Raw genomic sequence first — 26,369 nt, forward strand, 5'->3', positions numbered from 1 at the left:
CAGGAGCGTTTTAAAGGGGAAGAGGTTCGTGTTATTATATAGGAGAGCGGAGCGTCAAGGCACGGATGAGAGGACCAATCAGAGAGCAGTCAGGCAGTTTCTCTTCGTGATTTTTCTCCTTTCCCCCCATTTTTTTTTTATTATCTGTACTGTATCTCAGACGCTGGATGAAGAGCAGGCATCCTCCTCCTCGCTGTAACCCGTGGCCGGATAATAACGCGAGTGTGCGCGTTGCCGTGTTTTCTGATTTGGCTCGGCGCTAGGACCGGGCACCCAGTCAGTGCGCAAATCCCAGCAGAGAGAGGCAGCTCTCCGACGAGGAACGACAGAGGCAGGGGCTGTCTGTCTGCTCTGCAGGTTCAACCCATCACCGGCGGGGGCTGCTGCACCTTCTGCCCGCCGACGGACCTGAACCAGCCGGCCTCGCCTAACCGGTGCCCTCCTTATGGGCTCACCATGCGCAGGATACGGGCCAACGCCATCGCCATTCTGACCGTCGCCTGGATCCTCGGCACCTTTTATTACCTGTGGCAGGACAACAAGCCCGCGTCGACGCCGTCGTCGTCGTCGTCGTCGTCGGCGTCGCAGGCTCGGGGCAGGGGCCACGGGCAGAAGCTGGTCCCCGGTCGGCTGGAGATCCACCGGGACGAGCGGACCATCCCGCTGATCGTAAGTAAAACGGGGACATCTCTCATCATCAAAACAATGGGGCTGCCTGCGGGAGAGTGTGTGCTGCATGTTGATGTGGCCGGTGTGTGAAAGTTGGAGCGATGTGGTGCTGCCCAGCTGAGGAGCGCCTGCAGACGCACGCCACTGGCTCAGCTGGGTGGCTCGCCGGGGAACGCGTTCAGCCGACGCGTGAGTAGTGCGGGGACACCGTCGTCCTCCTGTGCGGACATGCCTTTATCCAGTAGGCGTCTCAGCGCAATCCGCAGGCTGATCGGTTTCCCCCCTGAGTAACCCAGTCCGGAGCCCATACAGCCGATCCTTAAGGACCTTCTCCCATGAGAAGCTGTCTCTTGGGTCACTGGTGCCCAAACTTTTTGTCAGACGGACCAAAAGTACAGGCGTGCCATTTTTACCCCCCCCCCCCCCCCCCCCCCAAAAAAAAAAAGAAAAATAAAAATAAAATGATATGGTGAATCAACAATTATCTAAGCGGTCTTGTAATTAAACATATAAAGTAGCCGCTTTTTTTCTGGAAAACATTATCTACTGTATTTCCACCACTTAAAAATACTTTTGCATGTGTATCTTACTAAAAAAGAAAGGCATCCAGTTTGAAAATTCTTTTGGGCTCGACTGAATAAAAGTATATAGCCTAATGTAGTCTGCGCTTGGCAACAAGTTGGATTTGGCTCTCTCTTTCTATGAGCAGCTGCTTGCTGCAGGGAAGTTAAGATACATTAGGGGCACGTAAATCTGCTTTTGAGAAAAAGTCACCGGGCAGACGTGGTCCTACTACGACATCGCAGAGAATGCAAAAGCATGGGTATTAAAAGATAAGAACTTTAAATTTTCCACTGAGGGAAGAAATTTATTTGCTCTAATAAAAAAAAAACACGATCTGCATTGCATCTAATGAATTAATCTGCATCGACTAGATCACATTTGTATCATTCATGAGTTGCAGCTGGGAGGCCACACCAAATCAGTCCAGGGGCCACAAATGGCCCCCGGGTCGGTCTTTGGACGCCCCTGTCTTATGTCCTATGTGTCATGCCTAAACAGATGGTAAATAAATTGCCCTGAGAACTTTCCACGGGTGCCTCCAGTTTTATGCGGGGCAGCCAAATTGGGGGCCACTAATAGTTGTGAGGTGGCTCTAAAACCAACAGTAAGAACAGAAATTCAGGAGTTTATTTGTATGCTGCAGAGCCGTACCACAATCACAATCATTGTGCTATATCACCATGCAATACGGCAATCACAAAGGACTGATTGGATGCAGTTTGGTTGGATATTTCTTACCACGCTTTCACTCTCAGCATTTTAATTTATACCATGCTCACTGCTCTGAGAGACATAAAATGTGTCACCTGTACCCAGCCACTAGCGTCCTAGGGGTCTCTGCAGGTAGGTACGAAGAGCTAAAAGGGCTCTTTGCACTGGAAATGTGTGTTCACCCCAACTATATACAACCAAAATTTGTTGTTTTATTGTTCACGAGTTTAGAAAACTGTATCTCTGCTCATTTCTGATCAAATGATGCATTCTATTTGTACTCAATTTTCTGATTTCTCAGTTGGAAATACAAAAGGAAATTCTAATATCCGAGTTCGGTTTCCAATATGGCTGCCGAACATGCGAAACGTTGTTTTTTTGTTTTGTTTTGTTTTTTGCTGAAGATGTCTTTGGTCGGTTCTGACAGCTTTTATGCCATTCAACCTGTGTCCCTAACAGTGCTGTTCAACCTCTATTTGTGAAGGTTGATTTAGTGTTTAAATGCATTAAATGGAGAGAAATACACTGTTATTGTCTTGAATTGCTAGTTTTAGTTAGCACCACAACAACTTCCAAAGACCTTTAGTCTTCCGACTTGTCTTCCCAGAGCACGCTAAACAATGGCGTAACGTCTTTCCTAGATTCAGGCTTCAACTTCACAGAGAGTCCAACACAACAATTTTATGAGATTCTGGGGTCATCTGAGGGCAGGGCCGGGGTTGAGTGGCAGGCATTCAAAAAGGAGCACTATAAAGGACATGAACATGAATGCATGTTAATATGAATTAATAAATTATTCTTGTGACCCGTTAAAGTTTGTCCTTATCTCCCTTAAATTCATGCATTTAAAAAAAAATGCTTTTCATGTAAAGTGGGAAGCCAGCAAATCCACGGTGTGGCTGTCGCCCACTCCCCCCCCCCTCCCCCCTCCCCTGAGTGGTTGCCACTGGAACGCTAGAAAAACAACAGATTTCAGGTCAAGACACGAGACGAGGACCTAGTAATCTACAGTCTGTCACTAAAGGTTTATCTGTCAGATCAGATCCTGTAAATAGCCCTGTTGACTTCTCCAGGGCTCAGAGTCTAAAATAACCCATTGCAAATGTTGAAACTGGTGCGGCAGGGGTTCATCAACCCCCTGTGTGCAGCCACAGATCCAGTCAAAGAGCGTGTCCTCACCTTGGATTCTGGGGGGGGGGGGTTCTCTGCAAGTTCGGCTTAGACTATGTTTTCTGTCTGACTGCAAGCATTCTGTTGCATTACCTGTAAGGATGTTAGAGTATGAATTTATAGCTGTAAGGAGGAGCTGGGAGTAATCTTGTAATAAAGTACCCACCTACCTATTTAATCAAGAATCCGAATAAAAAATGCATAAATAGTAGGTTCTTACTGTCTTCAAAGCTGAGATAGAACAGGTACACTAAGTGTATCCAGTTTTTCAGTTTACCAAATCTCTCCTTCTTAGTTTACTCTTCTAATATATCTGGCTGCAGGAAAATCCTTCAAATTGGCAGCTGCGTTTGCGTGATTTTTTTTTTAAGGGAAGAGCCAGACGGGGGTTCTTTCTGTTGCATCTACCCGTGCCGCCCTCCGTAAGCAGTCCCCTCACCTGGGGAACTGTGCTCCGCGTCCGTGTGTGAACGCGTAAGCCGAGGTTTGGGTGGTGAATCGGAGGACGGACGCAGTGATCTCTTTCCATAAGCAGGGCTTCATCCCTCCAGCAGAGTCTCCGGGCTCACGCTGTACTCTGGCAGTCAGACATCAATTCTAATCAGATCGCTCTTTGACCTGAAAGTGAAGCTCCCTCTTTTGTATTTGCTGATTTTTTGTCAAAAGGGATGGTTGGCCTGTCACCAAACGGAGATGTCCCCGCTGTTTGTTTTGGTAAGCTGACCTGACGCCTGCCTGCTGCCAGCCAGCCAGCCGTGCCCCTCTCTCTCCGGCTGGTGCAGACAGGAGGCCTGCTGGGAGTCTCTTTCTGTCATAACTGATAGCTTGTTTTCTTTGTGGATTTAAATTGATTCTTCCATCTTTTGTTTCTGCATATTGACACACATATTGCTTTGCAAAAGTGGACAAAAATAAAATTTTTCACATTTTCTAATGTCAAAACCACAAACTTCCAACATATTTTATTAGGATTTTATGGTATACTAAAACAAAAATTGCATAATTATGAATTGAACAAAAAAAGGACACATGGTTTCCAAACATTTTCCCCCTGATGCCTCTAAATAAAATACCAGTCAACGATTTGCCTTTAGAAATCACCTAATTTGTAATTTATTTAAATACAAATCCACTTGTCTGGCCTCAAGGGTTTTTTTAGAGGACATAATTGATCTTTTGGAATCCAAGGAGCACAGCAGGCAGGTCGGGGATAACTTTGTGGAGAAGTTGTTCTTTGAACATATCATGGAGGACAAAGGAAAACCTACTATGTAACTTGATCTGCCAGGATTAATCGTCCCCTGAAAAGGAACGAGGGCATTAATCAGAGAAGCAGCCAACAGCCCTGTGGTAACTGTAGAGGACCTTCACAGATACTGTTTATAGGACAGGACAACAATTAAACGTGGACTCTCTGGTCCTTATTGAAGAGTGGCAAGAGGAAAGCCAGAAGTCCGTGTCACGGTTCGCTGCAAAGGAGACGCAGCAGACATGTAGAAGAAGGTGCCCATGTCACATGAGATCAAACATGAACTTTTTATTTTAGCCAATAAGCAGATCACTAACACTGAACCCACTATCTCCATGATGTAGGGATGCTTTTTTTCACACGGACGGAAGCTAATCAGATTTGATGGGAGGGTGGTTGGAAGCAAATACAGGAAAATCCGTCAAAGAAAAGAAGAAGAGCAACCCTAAATGTACAGTCAGAGCTGCAATGGGATGGTTTAGGTTAATGCATATATGTGTGTTAGAATGGCCCAGTCAAAGTCCAGTCCAAGACATGGACATTTACGTTCTCAGGTGCTTTTCATCCAATCTGGTTGACACAGAGCTGTTTTGCAGGAGGGAATGAGGGGGAAAACGTCAGTCTTCTAATGTCTAAAGTGGGTAAAGACACATCCAAAAAGACTTGAAATTGTAAAGGGTGGGTTTAGTGTACTTTTTACCAGGGCTGAGTTTAAAAATCAATGCCGCACTCTTCCAATTTTTATTTGTGAATGAGGTCAAAAACTCTCATTCCACTTCCTAATATGTACTTTGTGTTGGTCTGTCACATCAAATCCTTGTAAAATACACTAAGGCTTGTTTTTGTAGTATAAAATGTGGAAAGGTTCAGGGATATGGATTCATTTGCAAGTCAGTTTATCTCTGCAACCCTTTTTCTCTCAAACTCTCTTCGTATTTTTATTAGCTGCATTTGTTACAGGTAATCGAATTTGTGAGAGCAGACGCCGCTTTCCTCTCCCATTTTTCTTGCCTCCCAACTTGTGTTTGCAGTAACACGTTACGTTGCATGTGAACTTTCCCTGATTAAATTTTCAGCGTTCGCTGTAATCACCGCACTCACTGACCTGCACATCTGTTGCCTTGTTATTAACGCTGGGCATGTTGCAAACATTCGACCTTAGCTTGTCATTAACCCTCGGGCTTTAGCTAATGTCACCGCACCCATATACTTTATGTGTGTCATTGGGCTTTTATCTAAGGTTTAAGTTCCTTATGTTTTAATCTAATATTAACCAGATTCCAGTGCCTAGGCTCGAATAAGGCTGCTGGGCTTTGTGGTCGGGTTCTGCACCGACACGAGGTCCAACTTTCTTTTTTTTTCCCCAACGGACATGTGATCGTATTAAAACTTCATGACAGAATTGGGTTAAATGTGCTGATAACAATGTTGTCTGAGCTGGGATTAACTACATGTTCCATTACTGTAATGCTTCCAAAAAAGGAGTTTGTGCGAGAGGCCAAACCTTGACTTAAATAGAAGCAGTTTAGTTTTCTAACTAGATGACACTCAGTAAAATATATAGGACTGTACTTCAGGAGAAATAAAAAAAATGACTGCTGTTTCAGTGAAAGATTTATATAGAAATGTCTTCATGTGTGAAAAACATCTGATTTAAAAACTATATATGATGTGGCATTTTGAATACAGGACTGTCATGCCACAAGGAAGTTGTGCTAACAGCTTGCCTTAAAGAAATCCATCTATCCATCCACCTATCTGTCCATTGCTTATGTTGCGAGGGGCAGAGTACACCCTGCCCTGGACCGTGCAAGTTTGAGCAACCTGAATTAACGATAAAAAAAACAACAACAACCAAGAAGTGAAATCTGCAATGTGATATCATATAGATGATGTGACTTTGGCAGAAAAATTGCATTTAACGAGGCCATCCAGTCCCTTGTGGAGAGGGAACTTTTGCTATTTTGATTGGATGTATTTACAAAAAGAGTCTATGTTAATAATTAAGAGGTTTTCATTGACAGCAAAGTGGAGCCAGCGTCTAATTCCTTGTTGTATGAAGCAACTTAGCAATTAAACCTGAATCTGATATAATTATTTCAGTGTGATCCCCTCTGGCAGACGTAAGGAAATCGTGAATCAAGCTTAACCCACCGTAGCCGGTTAGTCTGATGCACTGTGTATCTTTGGTCTTCATCACGTCACAACCCCCTAAGAACCAACACAGAGCTGCACTTCGTAGTGCATAGGGCAGATGCTGCTAGCTTGTAATTTGTTGAGTGTTTTAGCTCAGCTTGTGAGAGCAGACCTGATCATCTTCAGGCAAGGCTCATACATATTTCACAAGACTGGGCCTCAAAGGGTCTAATGTTACTGTTTTCTATCATCTGCCTGCTAGTTAGTTTTTTTTTTTTGTTTTTTGTTTTTTACAGTTTTTTTTAATGCAGATCATACTTTTCAGGGATAGATGTTAGATGATTTGTGTCATGTGTTGTTTTGTGGTCATGGAGCCAATGTACAAACACGAGAGCGGGAGCCATATGCTGAGTGGAAGAGTGATTTATTAAATTAAATAATAAGGCGTACAGACCAGCAGGAGACACAGGGACCGGGAACACGACAGAGCAGGGACCAGAACAGAGGAGGACCTGGCTATGAGTATGGCGGGACTGGTTGACTAATCAGAGGAGGAAACAGAAGGGACCACAGGTAGAGCGATTTAGTACCGGTGTAAAGATAATTAGACTGAAGGATAGAGATGGCAGTGATCTGACCGGGACATGAGGAGAACAGAATCTACAGGAATACATGATGAATTACCTAAAATGATAGACTAAACAAATTAACTGTGGTAAATGACTTCATCAAGTCCAAGGACCTCAGAGCGCTTTACACTACAGTCACCTCCTGATGGTGGTGAGCTTTGCAAGAACACAATGGACACAACGACTGAGACGTTCAGAACTGGGGATCAAACCAGCAACCCGCCGGTTACAGGACAAACTCCTTCACTGTTGCGCCACCGTCACAAGACTTCTGAGGACAGGCAGGAAGGAAAATAAGGATCTAACGCACAAGAATAGGCTCCTTAAATAATGAGTGGAAAACTGACTAATGACAGAAACAAGGATCTACAGATCTAAAGAGGTGCAAAAACAGACTGCAGGGTTCCCAGGAATCAAAGAAATAAACAAAGACCAGAGGATCCTGACAATTTGAGAAACAGAACATGAGTTTGAATATTACATTTTTCATCTTACAAGCTTCTTTGAGTAGCTCAGGCGAAGTTTTAGATACATTTGCATATGTTGCCTCACGTCCTTGTTTTTTTTCTGCTGCTTTGTAGCGTTTCGATTAACAAGTTAAGATGAATTGTTCTTACGGCTGAACAGCTAAAAAGCGCTCACTTCGTATGCTCTCTCTTGTTGTTTTGGTCTTTTTGTAGTTGGTATTTTTTTTTTTTTGGGTCAAAATGGAGTCATCTGCATGTAGTACTGGCCATATGTCCCTTTGTACACACCTCTGGGATGTTTCATACTGACAAATTCATACTCACCTTGGGAATGTTTCGAATGGACCACGCATCAGTTCATGCAAGCTTTGCTAGCATTTCGTACCAACCAAGCATACATTTGTATCCCCACTGTAGACATTTTCTTATCAACCATGTGCCAGTTTGTGTCCACTTTGGGAATGTTTTATACCAACTATGCAACAATTCATACCCACTTTAAGGACATTTGGTACCAACACTCCATCAATATGTATGTTTTAGACAGACCATGTGGCAATGGACACCTGCTTCAGGGATGTCTCTTGCGTGTCATGCATGGGCCTGATTTGTGCCGACTACGTCTCCATTTGTTTCCCTGTAGTGATGTTTCATACTGACCACGAATCCAGTCATAACTAGCTTAAATTTTTTTTTTTTTTTTTACTGACCATGCTTAAATTTGTACCTACCATAGGCATCAGTGCCTGCTTTAGAGAAGTTTTATGTTGACCATGTGTATACTGTAGAGAAATGTGGAAGTTCATAAACTACTGGTTTCATAACTTTGAGTTTGTCTATTTGTGGAGCAGAATGCAAATAAATGGATCGGTATTGTACAAAGATTTCAGAAAATTATGTAAATTTAAATTACATTCTATGTGATACTCAAGTATTTTTATGAACATGGCTATAATTAAAAAAATCTAACTACAAGGAAGCTGTTACACAATAGTTTAATTGCATAGTTGTGAATTGTTTTGTTCTTCAGTACAAAATTGAAGACGGGAAAAACATGACATATCTATATATGGATACAAAATGTGAGTACGAATTAGCGCTAGGGCAGAGTGATTGTCAAAAACAACAAATACATTCCGCTCAGAGGCTGCATCACTTTATATTGGAATGTCAACGAACCACAGAGCTGTGTGGATTAAATAAGAAAAATTAAATATTCAATATTTTTTGTTAAAGCTGAGGATTTCTACAACTGTATTAGAGATCTCTATTTTTTAGTTGATAATTATTAAAGGTTCATGAAATATATAACCTAAGTGATATGGTATTGTTAATGTAGTCTGAATTCTTTACCATTATTTTATGAACTGATTACATTAAATTATCTGTTTACAGCAAGAGAATTAGATAACATTAAATAAACTCATCAGGTTTTTTTTACATTTGCAGGTGGACTTATAGTCACAAGTTATGATGCAATAATCCTATTATTGGTTTATTGCATTAGTTCAAGCAAATTAACCTTTTATTTGTCCTAATTATTTTGGCTGCCATCCAGTAGGACTTTTTGCATCACTGTATACTTATTTGAAATACATTTTGTAAATTATAAAAATATAGAGTCAAAATGTGAGAACAAGGTCCATATGCTGCTTTTTGTGATACTTCTATAGCACAAATAAATACCATCTACTCTTCTTTGATATTATTTAAATATTTTTCTCACAGTTTTAACAGGTTTTCTCACCAAACCCAAACTGAAAATGTAATATGGCTGCCACGCACATAAAACAACAAAAATGGAGTAAAAAAAACTACAGCTGTACAGATCAACATTTTGTAGCTAATCGCTGCTGATATAGATTTTTGTAGATTCTAATTCCTCTTTAATAACTATAATATAATATAGCATGACATAAAATAACCTTAGCCTTTGTGTAGTAAGCGATCATTGATCATTTAAATTAGGTACATGGGCATCATCAAGTCCATGTGTTGCTGGGAAACCGTTTAAGTGATAAAATAGAGACAATATAATTACACAATAATTAAACATTTTAACCGATCTTTAGCGCCCCATGTTAGCCATTAGCTTGGTTAGCTTCAATAGCTGTGAACATTACTCTCCATTTCTATTCACAGCGAAATATAGAGACCTGCATTTACAGAACAATTTTTAAAGGCTACAATTATTTCCAGATGAAGTAGATTGTAGGACAGACTTAGGTTACAAGCACAATAGGATGAAGCAGGACAATTTTCCTGTTATCCCATAAAAGTCTTGTTCTCTTTGGGAAGGATCACAGTTACAAAAAGGCAGTGACGAGCATGTCGTGCCTTTTTAAACATCTTCTTACATTTCTATTATTTCTCTTATTATTAACACCTTACTTTTTCCTGGAGTGAAAATGTCCACAGCGACGAGCGTAGTGACTGATCTAGTACTACATGCTGTTCACTAATTGGAAAATAATTGGATTTTTGAGCTTGTGACCATCCAGTCACCAGTCAGGCCTAATAAAGCGAATTCTGGTCAACAGCTGATTTAGTTATTTTTGGTAAAAAAACTGTTTATTGACAGTTTTATACTTCATTGAATAAACTGCAAACACAGCGCTGTACAACTTCTGTAAGGGAACCTTGTCTATAAGTGGATTGTTACATCACTCCCATAGATCAGGCATTTGGATTGCAACATTACAACTGTCTTTATTAGAGTTTGTCAGGCTACTATTTTTTTTTTTAAGTAAATGCACAATGAGTGTTCATGAGCAACTGGTTGGGCCGGTTTCCATCGGTATTCGAAGAACCTTTGGCCTCTGAAAGGTAGCTGATCATATATCCAGCTTTCATTTCTAGCAACCTGAAAGTCTCTCCTCTCACAGTCAGCTATTCACTTTGTTCCAGCTCAGGTTTTTTTTTTTTTTTTTTCACACTTTTGGGGTCATGCTGCTTCACTGGGGAGGCTGAAAATGAGGTCAGTCTCACCTCAGCCTCTTCAAGAGCTTGTTCTACACACCCTTCAAGGTGCACACCGAAGCAGCAGCAGCCTGTGCTGTGTCTGCATTTGAACCTCTTTGATGAGACCTTCTCTTACTCCCTTGAAGTATTCATCGGCTGTGTTTTTTTTTTTTCAGATGTGTCCTGTTGAGGCATTTCAGGCATAGCATATGGAGAAGCGGGTTGCCTACGTTACCAGGGCAGTTCTACTCTACAAAGAGGAAATCTTAAGATGGAATCCTCGTTGCATGGTTGACTTCATTAAATTCACACTCTGTCTGGCATCAAAATAAACAGGCCAGATTAATGGAATAGGTTCCTTTGTGCACGTTGACCTTGACGTCCCTGAAACGGGAGAGGCAGCAGCCTCCAGGCCAAGAAGGCCCGGTGTGAGACGTACGGTACCGAACAATCCCCATTTTGGCTGATGAAGGTATTCATAATGAATTAAAAGTCAACCCAATTGATTTATTCCTTGGCATCGCGTATAGAGATGGGGGACATTAATAACCATTGCTGCAAATGCGCTGAGAGTTTGCCAAGAGGCTGTTTTTGTCCTTTCCCCTGGAACAAACTCAACAAAGTCACCCAGGAGAAATGACAAACATCTTTTGGAAATAAAAGTTCTGATCCTGAGGGACAAGGCTTTTTTTTATCCTCACTCTGGCTTTGCTTAAGTTAATTGTATGTAACAGAGTCTTGCAAAAGTATTCATACCCCTTGAAAAGGAAAAGGAAAGGTGGCATTTAAAAAAAAAAGAAATAAAAATAAAAATGTGGCATGCATTTATATTGAGTCAGTAGCGTCTAGAATTATGTTGAGGTGCGATTACAGCAGTAAGTCAAGTATTTTGGAGTATGTTTTTATCGGCTTCACACATCTAGCACGAGAATCAGTTCTGACGCAGATTCTCTTTGGGTTGAAGTTGTTTCTTTGACTAGGCCATTCTATTGCGTGGTTATGCTTTTATCTAACCTATTCTATTTAAGCTCTGGCTGTATATTTAGGGGTTTTCTGTTAGAGGGTGAACCTCGACCAGAGTCTCGAGTCTCTAATGGGGCTTTTAAACTAAGTCCAGTTCTTAACCGCGGCTTATGTTGGAGCAAGTTCCTAACTGGTTCTGTAGAACAACTGGTTTGCTTTTCTCACCTCCTGAAAGCCAGGTTGGTTAGAGATAATTTAACCCCACATATGTTATTGTTAATCCCAGTAAATAAAATTAATCCCAGTGCCTCTCTGATTAATGCCTTACTGGCTTGTGTTCTGGTGGGCTTCCCTATTCTGGCAGGCTTTCTGTGGTACCATGCGCTTTCCATCTGAATATGACAGATCTGATGGTGCTTCCAGTGAACATGAAAAAGTTGGAAATTTTTTTCTAACCCCACCCTGACTTGTACTTCTCAACAACTTTGTCCCTGACTTGTTTGGAGAGCTCCTTGGTCTTCATGGTTTGATGGCTGTACCCCAGTAGTGCTGCAGACTAGGGCCTTTTAGAAAAGCTGTGTCTATACTGACAGATCATGTGACGAGCACTTGCGTGCAGCTTAAGTGTCTTAGACTATTTTGTGCAGACCCATCACAAAAAATCATGCATATTACTGGTTGTAATGTAACAAAATAGTTAAAAAGCCAAGGTAGGCACATAACTTTTCCAAGGCACTGTCTGTTTTATATTTGACAGATCAAAAACAAAACAAAACCTTTGAGGGGTCACAACATTTTGATTGTCTGCTGTTCCCATGTGCCGGCCCTTAGCTGCTGACGCAAGTGGTTCTTTTATGGAGCTAAAACAGTGACAGCTTGCAGCGACATTGAAAAGAGATTTGGCATTGTAAAAGCAAACACTGAAAAATGAAACATTGAAAAATCACTTGCAATGATATCAAAAAAGAGATTTTGCTTTGAAAAATTAGACATTGAAAAGTCAAACATTGTTAGAAAGTAAAAACTTATGATGATATTCTCATTTTATGCCGCAGCTTTTTTTCAACGAGAGATGTTTTCAGTGTCACTGCAGAGTTCCTTCAGCTGCGATGTCACTACGAGGTGGCACTGTTTTGCCGTCAGGGGCGGAGCTAAATTGAAGGCCCCTTCATGGGCCTTCCGTTTTTCCGGTTCCCTTCTGGATGTTTCCTTCCAGAATTGCCCTGTATCCATCCATCTTCCCAGCTGCTCTGACCAGCAACACTGATGCTGCCACCACCTTACATGATGGAGATGGTTAGTCCAGGGTGATATGTAGTATTAGTTTTCCTCCGTACAAATACTTTTTCATGTAAGCCAAAGAATTTAGTTCCGGTCTTATCTGACCAGAGTATAATTTTTCAGGTTTGCTGTGTCCCCTACAGGGCTTGTGGTAAACAGCACACAGGTGGACTTTATTTAGCCCGTCTTTCAGCAATGCCGTTCTTCTTGCCAGATAGTTGTTTTGTTGCTTGAATTTCCTACCTGCCCTATGAATCTCTGCAGCTCTTTCAGACTCTCTTTGCTGCTTCTCTGATTGGTACATGAGTTACATTTATGCTGTCATCAAATTCTACAGATGGGCTCTGGTTACTAATGAAGTGACAACCGAAGGCAGTTAGCTGTACTGAATTTTTATCAAGGGGCAAGAGAGTTAAGTTGGATGACAACAAATGCATTCCACACTTTTCCAGATTTTTACGTCCAAAATGATCAAGATAACAGTATGTCCTTCCACTGCACTACTTCGTTTGCACTAATGCGTGTTGGATTGTCGCATGTTAACCCAAATAAACACAGTGTGGTTTGTGGTTATTATAAATATTTTTTAAAAGCTCAAGGACTAGGAATACTGTATGTATATTTGTATAAATGTGTCCGCTTTCCGTTGTCTTTGCACTTTTGGATTAACGTGGATACATTTTACATCCTGTGCAGGTGACTCAGCCCCCTCGAGCCGAGCATCAGAGCCAACTGCTGGGCAGCTTTGATGAGAAGGCCTACCTGGCAGCCAAGCAGCTCAAACCAGGGGACGACCCATACAAGGAGCATGCCTTTAATCTGCAGGAGAGCGACCGTCTGGGCAGTGAGCGAGCCATCCGAGACACTAGACACTACAGGTGATGTAGGGCTTCCTCCTTAGAGTACATGTTGTTGATCTTCACAATATGAGCAGGATGATCATGCTGTTTTAAAACTCCTAAAAGTATGAATTGGGACATTTCATTGTAGAGTTTTGCATTTTTCAAGTGGAACCACTATTGCCAATGTCAGTATGTAATTTATGGGTGATTAAACAAAGAAAAAAATAAAATTTGCTAAGCCTAACCTAATTTCTGTAACCGTGTCTGTGCAGTGAAGCATTTCTCTGAGAGAGTTGGCGATGTTTGAAAGACATTTAAATGGCATCTTGTGTTCCGCCCAACCATCAGGCGGATGCTGCCACTGCTCGTCAGTCTTTGCCGTCAACTTACTGGCAAACCGCTGCATTATTTTAGATTTTTATTTACCGGCTATTTCCTGTACTTTGATATCCAGTCAGGCTTCCACTGGCATTCCTAACTCTGGTACACTTCTCTGGTGAATCTGACCTCACCTTGCATCATGAAGCTGGGACAACTGTGTGAATGGACTGTGTTCTCTTGGGTTCTCCTGTTCGGTCTTTATAAGCCTGCATTTGGTCTTCTGCAATACTCTGCTGCCGAACTCCTTTGACACACCCAGACTCTCTCAGCACCCCCCCCCCCCCCAACTGTTTCATCCGGATGCCGCTCTCCCTCTTTGCCGAAGATATATTCATTGTGGCTCCCGCCGCAACCACCATGTCAATAAATCCTCAACTATAAACTCCATTTGATCCACTTCTCATTGACCCGACCGTATCTCTGGCTGGAGAGTTGACTGCATGGTGCTAGCCTACTTATCCAGGGTGGCTATTGTTCCCCCGTAACAGCATCATAGTAAATGTTGGCCTTTTGAACATCCGCTCTCTCTACGGTAAAGGACAGCTCATTCAGGATCTCATCCCTGATCACATCGTGGATTTTGGATGTCTCACGGAAACCTGGCAACAGCAGCACACTTAACGAAGCTACTCCCCGGACAACATCTCTCCTGAACAATTCCCTGTTTCTGATCATTTTCACTTTCATTTGCTGCCTCGTTACCTTCAACAGTCATTATATCACCTCGCCATATTTCTTACAGGATACAAACCTGGACATTTGCTCTCAACTTATTAACAACTTGTTGGTCCTTAATCCTTCCATCCCCCTGACAATATGGCTGCTGCTTGTAATGATACTCTTCCCACTATTCTTGATTCCCTTGTAAGGATACTCCTCCTTACTTTTATGGCCATCCATAACCTTGCCTCTCCCTATTTGTCCAAACTTCTCCATATTTACACGCCCTGTCCCTTTCTCAGGTCTTCCTCTTCCATTTGTCTCTCAGTCCCCTCTATCCGCCTCAAGACCATGGATGGCAGAGCTTTCTCCTATTCTGCTACCCAACTCTGAAATCAGCTGCCTCCTGACATCCGCAATGTTGCCTCCCTCTCCCATTTTAAAAGTTGCCTCAAAACTTAGCTTTTTAAAGCTGCCCACTCTGTAAATGTTTTATTTCCTATGTGTTTTAGATTATTGATGCATTGTTATTTTGCTATTTGGATTGTTTTATTTTTATGCAGCATTCTTGAATGTTATTAAAGGCGCTTTTCAAATAAAATGCATTGTTATTATTATTATTATTATTATTATTAAAGTGCTATGAAATAGTATTTGTGAAAACAAATATTGAGGCTCATTTTAGAAACTTAGGGTCCAACAGGCTTAAAAAGTTGAGGAGGATTGAAACTGATACCCAAACTGATTACAGTAGCAGTTAAAATGACCAAGTTCAATGCTCCTGCTGAAGAAAAGCATCCCTACACCATTATGCTGCCACTGCCATGTTTCAAAACTCAGGGTGATGTGCGGTTTTAGTTCAAAATTGCAAAATTCTCATGGCATACACTGAAGCTGATAATTCAATGTTGGTATTTTTCTCCCCAATATATCACAGACCAAAGCCTGATTTCTAACTTGCGCTATCGCCTTATTAGCCATGGAATGTTTGAGAAAAGTGAAATTAGCTCTCTAGATTGTTAGATCATCATTGTGGCACGCTTAAAACTGCATCATGTGTAAATATGATTAAATATTAGCTGTCTACGTTAAACTGTGAGAAGAAACTGGACTCACAAATCAATCAGTCAATCAATCACTTATTTAAAGGCTTATAGACTTAACGCATGTTCACTTGTTAATACATGCACTCATTCATGATGATTATCTGTAAAGAATAACTCCCCCTTTCTTCCCTAAACACGGTTAAGCAATAGATAATAGACATATGCGTTGATATTGAGGAAAATAAAACCTTCTAAAGAGCTCCTAAACATTTAGACACACTTAAAAGATGCTAATTGAACTCCCAATGAAATAATAAAGTTACAATGACCTGTCCATAACGGATATTGTTGGTAACAATTAGGAAAAAGTTGCTTCGTTTGCTGTAAAGATATTTAAAAAGTTTACATTTCAGCTGTATACGATATTTCAGCCTCATTTCTTCTGACCTGGGCTGGAGTCTCCCAGCATTAAACATAAGAGAAGAAAGTGGTCCCAAACCTGTGCAATTGTTGCCGGGCAACTAGATATCTTCATGTCACTAATGGCAACAATGAGGCTACTCCTGCTAATCACAGCTGCCTGGGACTCTGCTCAATATGCGGTCTGCTTTGTGAGTGGATAGAGAGCTAATCACGTGTGACTGACTGAGCACATATATCAAATCTCGTTTTTCTGTCTTTTGTCATTTTAGATGCGCATCTTTGACCTATGATGCAGACCTTCCCTCCACAAGCATCATCATCACTTTCCACAATGAAGCTCGCTCCACTTTACTTCGCACCATCAAAAGGTAATGAGGCTTAACGTAAATGGCTTAGACCGGCGCTATGACACAAGCACGTGTTTTCATTTGGATCTCCTCTCGCTCCCTTTCCCTTTCAGTGTCCTGATGCGAAGTCCCCCATCTCTCATCCAGGAAATAATCCTCATAGATGACTTCAGCACCGACCGTAAGTTCTGTCATTTGTTCTTTGTTTACACACTGAATGTAGCAAAGTACCATATTATTCCATTTTTATGCTCCATTTATTTAATGCGGCTATGCTGGATGGCTTTATAATGACAGTGCTCTGCTGAACTATTAGCTGGTGGGAGGTTTATTTGAACTTTGATTGTTTTCAGTCATTTTTCATTTAGGCTGTTGCTTTTGAATAATTAGAGCCTGCAGTTCTTTGTTTTTGAAAATGCTTTAGGTTACATGACTGTAAATAAAATGTATTGGCACGGCCCAGAACTAGTACGGACTGACCCTGACAGCCTCAGACAGCACATCATGAAAAGAAGACTCAACATCCTGGTTTTTCTATCTATCTATCTATCTATCTATCTATCTATCTATCTATCTATCTATCTATCTATCTATCTATCTATCTATCTATCTGTCTATCTATCTATCTATCTATCTATCTATCTATCTATCTATCTATCTATCTATCTATCTATCTATCTATCTATCTATCTATCTATCTATCTATCTATCTATCTATCCATCCATCCATCGTTCCATCCATCCATCCATCCATCCATCGTTCCATCCATCCATCCATCCATCCATCGTTCCATCCATCCATCCATCCATCCATCCATCCATCCATCCATCTATCTATCTATCAACAACTAAAGCAGTGCACTGTCATTATAAAACCATTGACTTTGGAAAGTGCCTTGAGATGACATGTTTAATGAATTGGCGCTATATAAATAAAATTGAATTTTAAATTATTCCTGAATCAATGGTTTTGAGTCCAACAGGAACAAACCATAAATGGGACCAAATGGCTTGTCGGCATTTGGTCTGAAACTATTATTGGAGGTTGTATGGCATAGGTAACTTATTTTCACTCACTTAAAATATTTTTTGTAGTTTATGCAGGTCTTAAAATGAAATCATTATGGTCTTACATTGAACCTACCGAACCAAAGAATGTTTTGTCCAGCGTTCAGGAAAATGCAAAGGGCAAAGATCTTGGGGGTATGAGTAACCTTTAAATTGAGTTGCACTATTGTTTAAAAACATAAAGTCAGAGACTGAATGGGGGTCAAAGCCTCCTAGTGGTTTACTCAGTTTTTATGTTCATGGTAAAAAGAAAGGACACCATCTTTCAAATCTTGCGTTTTAGGAAACGAGCGACATTGAGCATGATCTCTGGTTTTTATTACACTCTGAAAATTAAAACTAACATTTACTTACAATTTTTACACTGATTACAAATACATCTCAGCAAATATTAACCAGTAATCTGGATTGCATTTAAGCTCAGCTAATTAAACCAGACCCCCTTTCTCAGATTCCACCAGATTTGCATTAAAATGCTGTTAATGGTGGCGATATTCTTTACAGGAAAAGGGCCAAAAACAAGGCACAAACAACCTTGGGCCAGCCCTGGTGGTCACACACCGGCTGATGCCCAATTTTCTTATGGATCAAAATCTTATGAAAGCAGCAATGTGTCAAAAACGCCATAGTTTTTGACACACTATTAAGTGTGTTTTTTTCACTTAAATTTAGTTTCCAATCATCTTAGAACCCAGTAAAAACCACAGCAGGTTCTTCTCTCTATTTTTACTATGACTGTTGGTGAGATAAAGCCATCTAGATATCATAAGCTTGCTTCAAGATATAACACTTGCTGGAAAAGAAAATGTGAACTTGAAGTGGGCCCTTAGAATGGGTCTTTTGCGCTCAGAAGCCCCACAAAAAACAGTTGTTTCTAGAGCAGCCCATGGAAATAGGGAAATTATTCCCCTTTGTCAGCATTAGGCAGATGAATTACATGAGCTCATGTTTAACACTGTCCACTGTGCTTTCTGTAATTTCCACCACATGCATTTTGTCTGTGGGAACCGCACGCTGACCTAAATTCCCCGTGTGCTCGGACCCACATAAGGACACACTTGAAAGTGCCGGCGCTGGCCAGACATCTAAACAGTGGTGTCTCAGCGGATGTAGCAGCAGGAGCACTTTAAGCTCCCTAATGCCATGATTTATTCTCCCCGTGGGCTGCCAGTCTAGCAACACCCACGACGAACAGCCAGCATCCACCATGTCTGCACTGGCCTCTCTCTGCCCAAAAGACCTCTAAACAAGACTTAAAGCCCGCTCCCTGTTTTTTAATTGCAATTCCTAGTATTGAGTATCACATGAAACAGCTTCATGTAGCCCCTGGTTACAATTTGAGGCTTTTAGTTTTGCCCCTGTCTGACTGTGAGCCTCTTTCTTGCTCACCTTTTTGTTCCTCTGGGTGTTGTGTGTGGTTTTTTTTTTTGTTTGTTGGTGCTTCTGTGTTCTTAGCACTAGAAGAAAGAAGGAAGAGCTCACTGAGAGTCTCCCTTGTCAGAGACAAATAAATCAAACTTTCCCAACGCTCATAAAGCCATCAGTAGAACAACCTGTCAAAAATCAGGTCAGATTCATAGTCTCAAAATGAATCTAAGGGATGAATTCTTCAATGAGCGATCTTCACCATACTTAGTTTTTTTATCTACGCTGTATAAAGACAAAGAACCTTTTTTGTTTTGACGACAATCTTTCTCACTTCCTGATATAAATAAGGCTCAACTTTCCCTGTCACGAGGTACGTTCACACCGAAATGCGATCCAGGCGAATATTTCGTCTGGACCGGCTGTCGTTGGGCGCTTCAGATTTCACCTCTCTCTCTCTCACAAACAATCAACACTGACAACGCAGTTGTTTCTTATATTACTTTGACAATTGCGCAGCCATAAAAGTCTAGACTATGGCATCTTGCCAATATAAATGGTATAATTGTAGTGTGGAAGGGGTGGGTGGGTGTGGGGGTTAATCAGCCCCGATTACATGAGACTGAGGGAAAGGCAGTGAGAGTGTGAGCATGTTGGTCAATAGATGAGATCTGGCAGGCAGACAGGCGAAGTAGGTGGCGGAGCACGTCGGTCAGCAATAGTATTAAGAACTGTCCTGGTGGAGTGTAATCCCATTAAGGCTCACCTTAACTATATGCTCTGTGTCCTCAGTCAAGGACACTGATCTTTACTGTGTCTGGACAAGTTCATGTGTGTCCAGTATCCCTGGGAAAAGAATAGGTTGCTCAAAAATTACATACAAATTATTATAATGATCATTTACTGAGCAAGATTTATATACAGTAACGGCAATAGAATGTATAAATACTCAGGATACTCACGACAACAATAAGAGCAACGGACGAGGAGAACCTTAGTGTCATCTTTGATTGAGGTTAAACAATTTTTGATCTCATGGAGTAAGAAAAACAGGAAGGCGGGAGGAGGGAGCTGAGTTTAGAGACAAATATTTGGTTCTATCTGTATATTTATGAAAGCTGATATTGAACTTATGGAAAATATTGCTGAGCGGAAGAAGATATGGGATGAATGGGAGACGTCTGAGGACAGAACCTTGAGGAATACCACTAGCGACAGGACATTACTGTAATTAATGACAAATTTAGTTTATATGTTTTAGGACAGATGTTTTGTTTTGTAATGTTGTATAGTATATTCAGGAGTCATTTTCTATAATTTTCTAATTTTATCATAGGATTAAGCTATTTTCTAGATAGCTTTAAGGTGGTTGTTGCTAGCAAAATAAACTAGAATCGTTCAACTTCTGAAGAAGTTGAAGAAGGCGCCCGCCTGGTGGTGCGCGTAACCGTCAAAGGCAAAGCTTCCGAGTTCCTTGGTCGTAGGCTTTTATCACTTGGGGATTTTAAATCAAATCTTCTGAGTGTGAAAAGGATTTGTCTTCGTCAAAACCAGCCGACAGGAGAAGGTCTGCATCCAAGCAGCATGGAAAATTGGTGTTATTAAAGCATGATTAAATACTTCAATGTGGCATGAAAAAATTAAATATGTGAATAAAAATGTTAAAGGCATTACAAACTACTAAAGGAAGTACAAACTCTGTGAAGCAGAAGTTGGTGAGACCTTCCTAGAGCTACTTCCGGTTAGCAACATGCTAAGCGTTAGCCGCTAACACGGTTGTGTCCAGTATGACCGTATGATTGTACTCTGTTAGTTTGGTCCAAATCCTGTACTGGGAAGTTCCTCAAAAAGGGTGCCAATACTTAATGTCACCAAAGCTCACTTTGGCCTCCTTTAGCAACTAAGCCTCACCAAATCTGGGTCCAGAACTCAACATTTGACAAAAATGGTGTGTTGGGGTGCCAATACTTAATGTCACTAAAGCTCACTAAAGGCTATGTGTCAGATCGGCCTCCTTTAGCAACTAAGCCTCACCAAATCTGGGCCCAGAACTCAACATTTGACAAAAATGGTGTGTAGTTCCATTTCCCACAGGTGAGTGGTGCTGTATTGGCCGGGGGGTAGTTCTTGCTGTTGCAATTTTTTCATCATTCATTCATTTATATCAGTTGTTCAAATTATTTATTTGTTACTTGTAAAAAAGAAAAAAAATATTCGGTACCCCAAGCGGCTTGCGAACCTGCGACCTTTGGTGCACCAGCCCAACACCTAAACCCCTGTACCAAAAAAAAGTGCCATGCTGAGCTCTGCATTTTTGAGAGGTCAACTGTGTCTAGGAAGTGGTTTTGAGAAGTGGTTTTTGGTTAATTTTGTCACCACGGTAACTTTAAATGGCGTCAAGTACAAATAGCACACTTCGCGGCGTCGAGACGCACGTTTTGATATATAGTTTGTGGGGGTACAGCCTACGGTTCGGGCTGTATTGACGGTGACGAACCGTGTCCACATGCTCTTTTTATTCACGAAGGAAGTCATAACTTAGATCCGGGGATGATACCACACCTTTAATTTAAGTGTCTTCACATTACATATCATTAAATAATGCTATTTGCTAAACAATGTACTCTGTAAGGATTATTACTGTGAAGGTGACTGATTTTGATTAGTAACAAGCCATCAGAAGTGCAAATAAACAATTCATTACTTTTGATATAGCCATATTTTATGCCTATGACAGTCATATTGGATGCTGGGTTTAATAAAGGCTCCTCAGACTCTGTCCAAGTACATTTCTGACTTCTAGATTAATTTAGGCAAAACAAAAGAAACTGCAGTCATTGACAAAACAGCTGATTTGGGTTGATTTTGAAAATGTACCATGAATGAATGGTTCATGAATAGTTCATTTTCAAAAGCAAGTACAAATACTTCCTTTTTTAATGTTACTTCCCCTTCTAGTAACATTAAAAAAGTAGCAGACTACTTGTTGTCTATCCTATAAGGTCCCAATAGAATACAGTATGTGGTGGCAACATGGCAATGTGTGGAAATGTAAAACATGTGTGCGTCCCTCTGCAAGGTGCTGCCTCGATGACAAATTTGCACAAGCTCTCGAAAACGAATGCTATGGTGCGCGCACATTTCATTTGGCTGGAATGCAACATCTGCTCTGTGAGTGCAACCGGTGGCTTTCCTCTCATCTTCCCTGGGTGATTAGTTCCCCGTACAGACATGTTTGCACACACGCGCACACCTCCTGTCCGGCACTTCTTTCTCTCACGCACACACCCACGTCCCCTGTGACATATCGGGGACCTGTGAACACAAACAAACGAGTTGGGACGGGCGACGTTATTTAATCAAAGAGGATTACGAGTTGTCGAGCTTCAGTCTGTGACCATAAGGCCGCGTCTCTGCCAGAGAAGGGGGGGGGGGGCTGCTAGATCTACCCACAATCCCTCAGTAAGATCACACTCACTCTCTGCTGCTGATACTAATCCTCGAAAGGCCACGAGTGTGTGTCAGCGCTCATATTTGTAATGCCGACCGTCTGCAGTGGCAAAAGGTCGGCTTTTGCTCAAGCAGAGAGAGTTGGAGGAAACTGGCTGCTTGCTGAATTTGTTTATAGCTGATAGCCTAGTGAGGTAAATTAGTCAGTGAAACGAAACTCCTTTGTTTAAGCACTCATTTTGTGCATGTTTACCTGTTTCTGGGTAGCGCATTTTTTAGCAACGATGGATGTTTGCTGGTCTGCGTTTCTTAGGTCCATGCTTGTGTGGCTGCCGCCGTGTCCTTTTGGGTCCATGTTACTGACTAAGAGTGAGGCGAGGCGAAAAAAAGAGTAGTGTTTTTAATCTGTGTGTGTTCTGCCCCCAGAATAACATGTCATCTCCTCTGCTCTCCTCCTCCAGCTGAGGACTGCCAGCTGCTCTCCCAGATCCCCAAAGTGCGCTGCCTGAGGAATAGCAGGAGAGAGGGTGAGTGGAGCGGCGGGGAAGAGATTGGGAGGAGGTTGGAACTCAAAACGCTCCAGTGGGAAACATACAGCACTCAAAAGTGCTGTGTAGTGCGTTTTAAGTAGCCTAAGCTTTAAAAAAATAAATAAATTGTGCACATGCAAAAGGTCATAAGAAACAAACTGAATTCATGGTGACAAAAATGTGATAAAGTGTATAATTTACCGTTTAGAATTACAGTGCCTTGGAAGTGTATTCTTATGTCTTGAATCATTTCATATTACAACAACAAACTAGAATGCATATTGATGAGATTCCATGGGGGTGATCTAATGTCAGAAAAAAAAATCCTACTATTTTGTGAAGCTCTCAGGTGTTTGTCAGTGAACATTAGTGAACAAATAGTCACAGAGACCAAGGGACACACATAGGATCACGAGGAACATGGCAGACAGGCCAGGGATGAAAAGCACTGCTCAATCCATCAGCTGCAAATCTACCAGAACATGGCTGCAAATGTCAACCACTCGGCTCTAAACAGAAAAACAGCCAAGATGCCTATAAATGTGGAGGAGCTGCAGAGATCCAGAGCTCAGGTGGGACAATGGGTCACAGGACAACTAGCAGTCGTACACTCTTCAAAGTTCAATGTGCAAAATGGTTGTGACAGCATCATTCTGTGGGGATTACTTTATTCAGCAGGGACAAGGAAGACTGTCAAGGTTCATGGGAAGACGGATAGAGATAAATGAGTGACAACCCTGGAAGAAAATATTAAGAGAAAGCATAATTACCAAAAAAGGGCATTTGACCAAAGCGGCATTTCCCCTTCCAGTAGGACAACAGCCCTAAACACTCAGCCGGTGCTACAGTCGAATTATCCCAAAGTATATTTGTATTGGACTGATCCAGATCTAAATACAAATTAGTATTTATTGCAAAAGTAAAAACTTGATGTTTCCCATACAATCTGAGTCTGAGTTAAAGAAGAAATCTCCCTCTGTAGTTGCGCTGCTCCAGCAGAGGTTCACTCCAAAGCCTCACTGCTGTAATTGCAGCTGTTCTAAAGCGCATTGCGGCAGATGTGCTGAATATAAATTTGCGATTTTGAAAATGATATATTATTTCAATTTTAGTCGTTTTTCAGTTCTACTTTGTGTTGCTCTGACAAATAAGATCCCAATAAAATAGATTAAATCTTGTGGTTGCATTTTTCTGTTTAAGCAAGTTTCTGCTGACATGCACATTAAAATACCTATAAGTAATACTGACAGCTTGTGGCTCAAATCGGTACAACATTCTGCCAATCACAACAATCTAATATGCCGTTTTTAAACTGTGTGTTGCTATTGTGAGTTTTTACTTCCACAGGATAGGTCGAAGATGTAATATCCTGTTCTATTTCTGGTCCGCTTCTCTTACTGGCTTCCATGTTAGCAGGCTGCTGCTCTTTTGCCAAGATAAAATACTAAGTGCTGCGTTCTGTTTTGGGAACCCTGGGAACGCTCGTATTATTGGCTGAGGAACCAGGAAGTAAACACAAGCTTCACTCTGAACCGAAGTAGTTCAGGACCGTGACCTCTAGGTTTGAAAGGAGAGAAAAATGACTAAGACATTGTTGATGGAGAGGACCGATTGTTTATAGAGAATGTTACCTCCATCCCAGGTGAGAAATTAGAATGATTTAGGTTGATTTTACAGTAAATATCTTACTTATAGCTCATTTAAAAGGTGACCTCAAAGTGTCCAAGTGACCAAGTTTTGCCTTGTTTGTCATTACACTATGACTGTTCTGACGTACAAACCAGTCTCTGGAAATTATTCAAACGAACAAAGCTAATTTCCACATAGTCTGACTGCTCTTTCACTTGAACCTGCTGAGAATGTGGTGAAACGCTAAGATATTCAGGTCAGACTTTCTTCGGTAAACCTCTGAGTTTCTGCCTAAATTAGAGCCGTGTTTGCTGCCTCTGCTGCTGCTCACAGCAAACAAAGTATTTGTTTCGGCTTATCAAGCACATGCTGACAAAGCAGAAGTATGTCGTATTCAGGCCAGCATTGTCCGACTGGCAGTTACTGTGAACCAGATCAAGCTTATCTTAAAGATTTTCTATTCTGCCAGCTTTAAAATCCAGGCCAGAGATTTAAGGCTTCCAGCATGAGCTAAATCTTCACAGCTTTTCAGAGATAAAAATGTTCAAGGCGGATTACTGTATTTTTAATTTTTTTATTTTTTTTACCACAACAGCAGAAGAAACTGAAAACAAAACAGCACTGAGTTTTATCAAATGACATTATTTGTTGTTGAACTGATCTGCGCTTTAGCTTCACACCTTCGGGCATCATTGACTTTCTCCCATTAAATGTGTTGCACTGTGCTGGAGGTCAGCGAGCACTGATGCAAGCACTGGATCAACATTACCAGCAGGCTAACACAACAAGGTGGGCTTTCCCATCGAGTTGTCAACCAAGCTGATGCCCACCAAAAAAACATTTGATTTAGGTGTTAAAGCTAAAAGAGCTGGGATTTCATTTCCAGTTGGGCTCAAAAGCTTTATAGGTAAAATGTTTGCTATGAACTTGGTGCCTGAAATGTCCAGCCTTTTTTTTTCAGCACATACGACACAGCTACATCTGACATATCGGATGTAGGATCACTCAGACCCTTGCATTCACACCTCTGGAGCATTTTCAGAGTTTGTCACAACACAAACACAAACATCAGTGTATTTCATAGGGATTTTATCTAATAGGCCAACACAACGTGCATCATAGTTGATAAGTGGAAGGAAAATTCTAAACATTTGCTCAAAATTTAAATATCTGACTAATGCATATCCAAACATGTGGCTTATATTTCTGTTAACCTCTCTTGAATCATTGCATTGTTGGACCAGTTGCATGTCTTTTAGGGTATGTTGCTACCAGCTTGCCGCACGTGCGGGACCTTTTCCCCATTATGCTGCCATTCTAACGCATGAACAAACATGGATTTAATCCATTCCATTGGAGCTCTTGCTGTGTGTTTTGGGTCAATGTCCTGATGGCAGATAAACATCCACCCTAGTGTTTTTAAGCTTTTAACACAATTTTTTTTAATTGCTCATTAAACCTTTTTAAAACCTCTCAGTGGAGTTTCTCCACCTCTGAACAACTCCTGCCTTAAACTCTCATAGCAGTTTAGTTAAATACTATTTTTTGAACATTTAAACTGCTATGTTTGTGCGGGGGGTGGGTGGGGGTGGAACTACACAGAGCTGAATAACTATTTACAAAACAAATGTAGGCAGAAAACAGTGCCTCACTAGTGAGCTTCCTGTGTAAAAACATAAAGTACCAGTAATGTTTAGAACAACTCTTTGAGAAAGGATTAAGGCAATGCTAAACAAAAATAAATAAATAAATAAAAAAAACTGAGCTTTGCTCTTTCTGCCAGGCAATTATTCTGATTAGAAATGCTTTATATATTCTCAGTACACCG

General features: G+C 41.2%; 1 protein-coding gene across 1 annotated transcript in view; it reads left to right on the plus strand.

Moving 5' to 3' along the window:
- Positions 1–230: 230 nt before the first annotated feature.
- The window catches only part of galnt16 (UDP-N-acetyl-alpha-D-galactosamine:polypeptide N-acetylgalactosaminyltransferase 16), a 54,981-nt gene continuing 28,842 nt past the window's right edge, over positions 231–26,369 (plus strand). Inside the window, exons 1-5 of the mRNA XM_036150640.1 lie at positions 231–669; positions 13,497–13,678; positions 16,422–16,520; positions 16,613–16,680; positions 22,844–22,909. Of these exons, the coding sequence (XP_036006533.1) occupies positions 457–669; positions 13,497–13,678; positions 16,422–16,520; positions 16,613–16,680; positions 22,844–22,909 (628 nt within the window). The 5' untranslated portion in view covers positions 231–456. The remainder of the gene's footprint in view (positions 670–13,496; positions 13,679–16,421; positions 16,521–16,612; positions 16,681–22,843; positions 22,910–26,369) is intronic.

This window comes from Fundulus heteroclitus, chromosome 19 (genome assembly GCF_011125445.2).
Source record: "Fundulus heteroclitus isolate FHET01 chromosome 19, MU-UCD_Fhet_4.1, whole genome shotgun sequence".
NCBI lineage: Eukaryota > Metazoa > Chordata > Actinopteri > Cyprinodontiformes > Fundulidae > Fundulus > Fundulus heteroclitus.